The sequence below is a fragment of the Cornus florida genome, unplaced genomic scaffold, assembly GCF_030987335.1.
Source record: "Cornus florida cultivar Cherokee Brave unplaced genomic scaffold, ASM3098733v1 CherokeeBrave_3.0.0_Hap2_Chr03, whole genome shotgun sequence".
Lineage (NCBI taxonomy): Eukaryota > Viridiplantae > Streptophyta > Magnoliopsida > Cornales > Cornaceae > Cornus > Cornus florida.
In genome coordinates, this window is record NW_026775573.1 from 12,643,350 (window position 1) to 12,652,098 (window position 8,749).

The 8,749-nt window shown below is 37.7% G+C and overlaps 1 protein-coding gene across 1 annotated transcript; it reads left to right on the plus strand.

Moving 5' to 3' along the window:
• Positions 1–3,888: 3,888 nt before the first annotated feature.
• On the plus strand, positions 3,889–6,935 carry LOC132299497 (uncharacterized). The gene is made up of 5 exons (XM_059796168.1): positions 3,889–4,402; positions 4,494–4,660; positions 5,580–6,354; positions 6,441–6,532; positions 6,618–6,935. The coding sequence occupies exons 1-5, from the start codon at positions 4,058–4,060 to the stop codon at positions 6,784–6,786; spliced, it is 1,548 nt and encodes a 515-aa protein (XP_059652151.1). The 5' UTR covers positions 3,889–4,057; the 3' UTR covers positions 6,787–6,935.
• The last annotated feature ends 1,814 nt before the right edge of the window (positions 6,936–8,749 follow it).

Genomic DNA, 8,749 nt, shown 5'->3' on the forward strand with positions numbered 1-8,749 from the left:
AACCACATACCCCGACAGCCACACATCTGTCTATCGCAACGAATGCATAAGGTATAAATGAGTCTAAACTTATTAGTCAGCTCACATGGTTCTATATGGCAACACATCCATATAATATAAATGCGACATAATAAACAGTCCATTTATTCCCTGAAATGCACACAGCATAATAATCATGGTTTATATACGATTAACAGTATAAATATTCCATAATATATAATGGGTTATTTATATGAATAAAACCAAGCACTAATTAATTTAACATTAATGGTTATTACAGTTTACTAAAATAATACCATTAATAGTCGTTAAATCAATTACATATGTTTACTAGCGATTCGCACTTTAACTGATACAATTAATATTTAGAAATATTAATCGGACAATTATAATAATTAACGAGAAATAAAATAATAATATAATGTCCCGTTAATTCCAAAAATGCCAACCCGAGGCCCCAAAATGTATAGTGAAGGTCCTGGTAATGACAAAACAGTCCCTAGGGGTATTCTGGACCTTTCCAGCAGCCGCAGAGGCCCTTCACGCGCCCCCACGCGCCTCCCAGAGCTCCCCACACGCGCCGCCAAGTTTTCCCACTCTCCCACGCGCGTCTGGCATCAGCCACGCGCGTCTGGAGCGTTCCACGCGCGCGCACGCGCTGCCACGCACGCACTAATGGTACCTTGCTGACGCGGCGGCTCCTGATTCGGTGGTTGCATGGACTTGTTGTGGGTGCACTACACTGGATAATTCTATCTTAGTTCTCCTAATCCAAGGGTCCTGGTTCGCGCGTGCACCATCTTATGGTGTATTGGACTACACCGAATCAATCTGCTGATTAGTTACTCATCTAACGGCCGGATATCCATGCGCACAGTAACTATAGTGCGCCGTATCACACCGGATTACTCCGGTCATCTCCCCCACTGCCGGCGACCGGAAAACTCGCCGGAAGGTCGCCGGAAATTGCAGAAAAGCCCCGAAAAAATCTAGAAAATTCTAGAAAAATCCCTAAAGTCTTATTTAATTATTTTTAGCCATTATTAATTTCATAGGACATTAAATAAATATATACCATCCTATATAATTAAAATTTCATTAATTTAATAAAATAAAATTAATAATTTATTAACCTCCAAACCTTGGCTCTATGCATAAAAATAAGCTAAACAATTAATTTATTAATTCAAAGGGGAAAAGTAGATAATAACTTGCCTTTTTGGATTTAAAATAAATCCGCCGGTCTGCGCGTAGTCGGGTAAAATTGCCTACACCGGTCCAAGCTTCTTTCTCTTTCTCTTTTCCTTTCACTCTTATAAAATAGCTCTCTAGAATTTATACCTTGCTTCTAACTCCCTTTATTTTCTTCTAAGGCAAGCTAGTTAATTTATATACAAAATATATAATATAAATATTACAAATATCTTATTTTTTCATCAACTATCCATCCTCCCAACCATAAGGCTTCAATTCCACCCATAAACATTGATGCCATCCTATCCTAATCTCTAATTTCATCATGACATTGGTTTAATACTATTATTATTATTAGTATAACTATTATTATTATTATTACTAATATTATTATTAATAAACTTTTATTATTATTATTATTATATTATTATTATTATTATTAAACTAATATAATTATTATTATTGTTATTACAAAATAATATATTATATCATCATAATACTTTATAACACAAATATAATATTCTAATTAACTAATATTGCTTAATTAAACATAATCAACAAATAAAATTAATTATAATAATACATGCACAATTAAATGAATAAATTTACTATTTTAACATACACAATTAATTTACATGCACCATTAAATGAACTTAATATAACAATGAAGCATGCACAATAATAGGTACAGGAATCCGCCCATAATTGAATTTAAATACACTAAACTCTTTAATTAATTACGGGGTATTACAGCTGCGACAGTGGGGGTGGCGGCGATGACTGCGATGGTGGTGGCGAAACCCAAAAGCATCGACGAAACCCTGAAATTATCGGCGAGGACCAAGCTCCGATGACAATGCGGCCATGGACTGAACAATGTGGCGAGGTTTAAAAACCGAGTAACAAGAGACCGACGAGCAGAAACAATTCGGCGAGGACCAAGCTCCGATGACGACAAGGTTAAACATAGTCCGGCGATCGTCACCTGCAAGACCGAGGAGGCTGAAGTGGCCATCGCCTCTGCTGTCTGATTAGAGCCCTTTCCGTGCGCAGATGAGAACTGGGGATGGTGATGTGTGCAGATGGGTGATATATATGTGCGCGCGTGCGCGCGTGTGTATAGAGAGAGAGGGGAAGAGGGTGGTGGTGGCGGCGGCAGCACCGATCTAATCCTCAAATCTTCGCTGTATGGCAGGCTCAAAATCAACTCTCTGCCGTTGTCAAGAATGAAAAACGCTAGCGTGGGGAACGTCTCTGTCAATCCCGGTCAAACCCGATTTGTCCGAGGCTGAGTTGGTCACCCGAACCGAGGCTGAGCTCCGGCGAGTTCGAGGAGGTGGTGGTGGCAGAGCTCCTATTCGGCGTCTTCTTTAGGGGGTGGTGATTATGGAGGTTGGGGGTTGGTGATTATGGAGATTGGGGGCGGTGGTGAAGGATTGTTGGTGTGTGTGTGTGTATATATATATATATATATATATATATATATATATATATATATACTTATATATAGAGAGAGATGAAAAAGGGTAATTTGGTCATTTATGTTTTTAATATTTTATAATTAAAATTAATAAAATAGTTAAGGGTAAAGTGGACTTTTCACATGATTTAAGGCTATGTTTGGAGGGCAAATTTCACAAGGGGGTGTGTTTGTCCAAAAACAGGCCAACTTTCTTCTGCTTGTCCTTTGTCCAAACTTCAGGGAGTGTCTATGTACTTTACCCAAAAAAATAAATGTAAAATATCTCTCTACTATTTATTTATTTCTACACTAAAAGTCTAAATACCTATTTTTTTTTTTTTTTTTTTTTTCTCTTTTCTTTACAATTCATACATTCAATTTATCAAAAGTTACAAATTAAATTCCACAAACGAACTGATTATTTTAATATTTTATTAAAATATCCTTATACACGCGCAAGAGACCCCATTAGAGATAAAAGAGATAGTGGCCCTAGTCGGTATAACTTCGACCTATAAACATTAAACACAAAATTAATATATTTATTTATGTAACAAATAATGATCCACCGAGACCAATCAGTAATGAGCTTGAGAGTATTCAGTAATGAGCTTGAGAGTATGCATGTTAAAACATACATATTTCCCTTCTCTGGTTCATTTAGTTTAAAAAATATCTATAAATTGATATTTAATTTTTTTTTTTTTAGTCATAAAGTTAAACAAAATTTATGATAATTGTTGCGAAATTTTTAGTAAAATGATATAATTGTTGATCCCTGTAAAAATTTGGAATTCTATTAAGAACAAGAATTAATTGATTTTTGTATTATTACTTAATATTTTATTATAATATTAAAATTGTTTTGAAACTTACTGTTTTTATTTGAATTCAATTGCTTACAAAATTATACCAAAAATTTATAATGGCTAGTGTAATAGGTGGATAGTTATTCATTTATTAAAAAACTCAAACAGTTATTATTGTTGCATACTTATTTGAATTTGATACGAAACAAATTTTTATTACATTCTTTTCCACTCAAACTCGTAACCTTTTATTATATTTTCTTTTATCAAAATTCGTAAAGCCTTCGTTATAGTTTGGGTCACCCTATTTATCACGATTGCAAACCAAGACGTCTTCCGAAACAAGGGCTTATGTGGCACTGAATAAAAAATTGAGTCTACTTTTAATATTAATCTTAATAGGTGAACGCTTCTCCAAACAACAAAAACTCAAAACAATTACGTAATACTGTATATCCACCCATCGATACAAAACCACCCACAAATAACCCTAGCCAATTCATCATGGATTCATATTTCTTTGCAAAAAAATATATTAACTTAAACCGGCTATTGCAGATTGGTGTTTCAATTATTTGCTTTGTAGAAGGGAATGGACTCGTTGAAAGAGGAGGATAAACGAAGAGCCGCCGGAGACGGAGGCGGAGACCATCGCAGCGTCGTGGTGGAGCTGCCACTTGGGGAGGCCGCGGCCAATTTCGATCTGGAAAGCGCCGTATGCAGCCACGGATTGTTCATGATGGCCCCCAATTTCTGGGACCCACTCACCAAAACCCTCCAACGCCCACTACGCTTCGATTGCGATGACAATGGTGAAGAAGTCTCCGTATCTTCGCTCCTCGTTCGCATCTCTCATCCCTCTGACACTCCTCTCTCTCTCCACATTCGAGTTTTCGGCACGGAGTTTCTCTCTCCTCAGCGCCAACAATCGTTGCTGGTACTGAATGAATGCTTCAAACCCCCCTTTCTCTTTCTCTCTCTAAACCCCATCTCTCTCTTGTTGTTGATTTGATGGGTTCGGATTGCAGAGTCAGGTTAGGCGAATGCTGCGACTGTCGGAATACGAGGAGAGGAATGCGAGGGAGTTTCAGAAGATGTACGGCGGAGAAGCGAAGGAGAGGGTTGTTGGGAGAGTTTTTAGGTCTCCTACTCTGTTCGAGGACATGGTTAAGTGCATCCTTTTCTGCAACTGCCAGTGAGATCTCTCTCTCCCTCTCTCTCTCTCTATATATATGTATAACTGCACATTCTTTCATTTGTGAAATTTTCATAGACACTGCTTTGCTTATCAAGTGTTTGTGTTAATGTGCAAATGTTGAAAACCCAAAGTCTTGATGTAAAGTAAACAAAAGGAAAGCTGGGTTATGGAATAATTGTATAAAAGAGAAAATTTGGTGTTTTTTAATAATCAACTGTTGATTGGTGGGGTGGAATCATTCACTGAATATGTTGTTTGTATGCGAGTGTATCACCATAACTGAGCTTGTCTCAACTTGCCTTTATCATTATAACAGTTCTTCAACTACTTTGCACTGTCACTAGCTATGCCTGTGAAATATATGTAAACAAAATACCTCATTTGGCATTGTCCTCACTTTTTGTGTGTAGTACTAGACATGATAGGACTGACACCGGAAACAGTCTCTCCATGCGGAGGTATGGCTGCGAGCATCATGCATTGGGCTAGCCCTTCATTAGACATACTAATTTGAGGCAGAAAATGTTATAGAATTCTCCTTTTGTATATGCTGAATCTTGCAAATGTGATTTCTGTGTCCTGGTTATTGTGACCACATTGCAATTTTGGTGGTTGATGGGGGTATGCAGAAACTAAATTGTGTGCTTTTGAGTTTTGGATATTGTTGGTAACTTGGTGTTATCTTCAGTAGATGAATGGGGAGAAACTAGTGTTTGGTCTTGTACAACTTTTTTTCCGCATAAGGCTGTGATCATCCTAGCTCTGGTTAATGATGGAATTTTTAACATGAAACTGCTGACTATTCGACCATGATGGTCCAAAGAACAACCCGTGGAAAAGATTATAACTTAATGTGCCCAAAAAACGTTATAACCTAATGTTTCCACATGTGAGTTAACCTGCTTCAGTTTTGTAGGTGGTCAAGGACTTTGAGCATGGCCAGAGCGCTTTGTGAGCTTCAGTTGGAACTGCAGCATCCTTCATTTAATGTATTGGTTTGTGAAGCTGGTGACGGTGCAAATTCTAGAAGTCAAACAGCAGCTAAGACTGAGCGTTTCATTCCAAAGACACCTGCAGGAAAAGAATCAAAGAGAAAGCTTAAAGGGCACAAGAGTAAGACCAATTTAGCAACCCGGTTTCTGGAGGCCAATATAGAAACAGAAGCAGAAGATGATGCAACGATAGATTGTGTTGAAATGTCAGAGTCCTTGCAAGGGACGGAGAAACTAAGCACGAACTTCACCTCGTCAATCAAAGAGGAAGACAACTTAAATGAGCAGTGCAACTCATGTCATACATCAGCTAAGAATCGGAAGGCTGATTCATTTTCATCTTCTGATCTCCAGTCTTCAAAAGAGACGGAACATTACTCCTACAATATGATTGGAAATTTTCCTAGCCCAAGAGAATTAGCTAGCCTCGATGAAAAGTTTTTACAAAAGCGCTGCAATCTTGGCTACAGAGCAAGCTGGATATTGAATCTTGCTCAGAGTGTTGTTGAAGGTAGAATTCAACTTAGACAACTTGAAGAAGCTTGTGACAAACCAAGCTTATCCATTTACAATGAGCTGACTGAGCAGCTGAAAGAAATTAATGGATTTGGTCCTTTTACGCGTGCCAATGTGCTTATGTGCATGGGATTTTACCATGTGATTCCAGCTGATACTGAAACTATTAGGCATTTGAAACAGGTTTTATTTCTTTTAATTTCTTTTCTGTGCTGACTCATGGATTATCTACTTTAGGAAATATGCTGATATTTTGAGTGTTGTTACAGGTCCATGCAAGAAATTGCACCAATCAAACAGTTCAGAGAGATGTCGAAGCAATTTATGGGAAGTACGCGCCGTTTCAGTTCTTGGTATACTGGTATTATGCAACAACTCTGATGATCAATTTTTTCCCCGGTATTATGAGGAAACAAGTTTTCATGCTGGATTTTCTCTTTGATCAGGTCAGAAATATGGAACTTCTATGAGGAAAAGTTTGGAAAGCTCAGCGAAATGGCCCACTCTGATTATCGACTAATTACTGCTGCTAATATGAGACCAAATAAGAGCAGTAAACCTAATACGAGACCGAATAAGAGGAGCAAGCCTGATAGAGAAGCGCACCTTGAATGATCTGAAAGACAATTGAGTGAGCAAGTTCTATTAGTGAGTATGCTGATTTCTATACTACCACAAATGCTCACAGCTCTTTTGTATATCATGGTATTTGTTACAACATTCCAAACTAATTTAATGCAGCGGTCACCATGTTCATTTTTCAAGTCCTTGAGCCTTTTATATGGCATCATTTATGAGAATCAAAACTATTTTTGCCTCCCCTTTGATAAGAAAACGTGAGGCTTGCTCAGCCAGTGTCTGTTTGGTTCTTTTTCAAGTCGGCGGATCTTGTGACACAAGCTAAAGCTGTTAAACCTGATTAGCCAGAATAAATTGTCTGAATTGTGAACAACTGAGTGAGCACTACCATGTCGATGTTGAACCTGTTGATTGATCCATGAATCTGAGGTGCTAGAAACAAATCTGCCTGAAAATTATAGCCAATAATATATTTTAGGAAACAATATATGCATCACAAAAGTAATTAGCAAACACTTGTTCAGCATTTAATTGGGGTTGATATTCCAGCGTGCTTTGCCACATGTAACTCTGATCAAAGCTGTATAGCTGAGATGGCCATAATTACTAATGCAAACATAATATGATACCTAGGCTTACATGTTTTCTGAGAGTACCACACACAACCTAAGGGACTTGGTCTAGAATGAACACTCTGAATTCTTCACGAGTGCAGTCTCTTTTGGCTCACTATTGGGGTGAACCCACTTAAAAGTTGCAGTCATTCTACATTCCAAAAACAAGCAGGAGCACAGAATAGAACCCTATTGTGTCACAAATCTTCTTTGCCCCACATGCTTAGGACACCTTCCGTAAGAGCTCCAAAAGCATATGGAACCACAGAATTAAACCCTTCAAACACCCAACACCAATGTGTCTTCACAACCAGTCCGTTCCAGATTTTGAAACTTGCCAAGACCATGCTGTCACATGCTTTGGCGCAAGTATGATAGGCAATGGACTCCAAAAGCTTACATGGTCAGCACGGTACCAATTTTTGTTCAATAATTTAAAGCTCTATAATTATGCAGGCTGAGGTCCTTAAGTCTGTACTGTTTACACTGCCGGTTCAGCGTCATATTTCAACACTTGATTATTAGTATCTATGCCACAACCCACCTCATTCCTCCCACCACCCTAAGGAAGATTCTACAAGCTCCACTTCCAGTTGAAGCCTTAAAAAAGGAAATATGCATACGCCTTCTCAAGTGTATAGATAGCACAAGTATATGTGTGTGTGTGTATGTATAGGATTAGAAAAAGATGCCAGAGAAGAAACAAACCAGGAAAACTTCGTCTCCAGAGGCATATTTTCCAGAATAGTCTTTTAATAGTTTCATCATAACTATAAGCCGAAAAAAAAAAAAAAAAAAAAAATGGTTTTGCTGATTGGTGGTTTTAACACAGGTCAAGTTTAGACAAGTTCCACCTTTTCACTTTAGAATACTATTAAACTAGATATGGTAACTAATATGAAAAAGGGTTTCTGCTGATTATGCAGGAAGGTTATACTTAAATATACATACATGTATATATATATATATATATATATAGAGAGAGAGAGAGAGAGAGAGAGATGATTCTGTGGGTGTTTCTGTAACTACAGGCGGACCAGACACAACTTAATGATAGAAATGCAGTGAAAGGTTACCTGCAAACCCTTTTCCAATATGATTTTTAGCCCAAGCAAGCTTCTCATCGGCATTAACTTTTTCCTCTATATACTTCTGTAAATGTTAGAGCATGAAAAATGTACAGAGACAACATCGCTCAGATTATGTCATGATATTATTATCTGAATTTCAGTAATGAAAAGGTAGCCCTAAAGGAGGAACTGCCGCTGTTAACTAACTCACCGGTACGGCTGGATTCAGAAGAGGCTGTATGTTTGAGGAAACAATATTAGCAGCCTACAAATCAAATTATACACACAATTAAGGATACATACCCAAGGAATCAG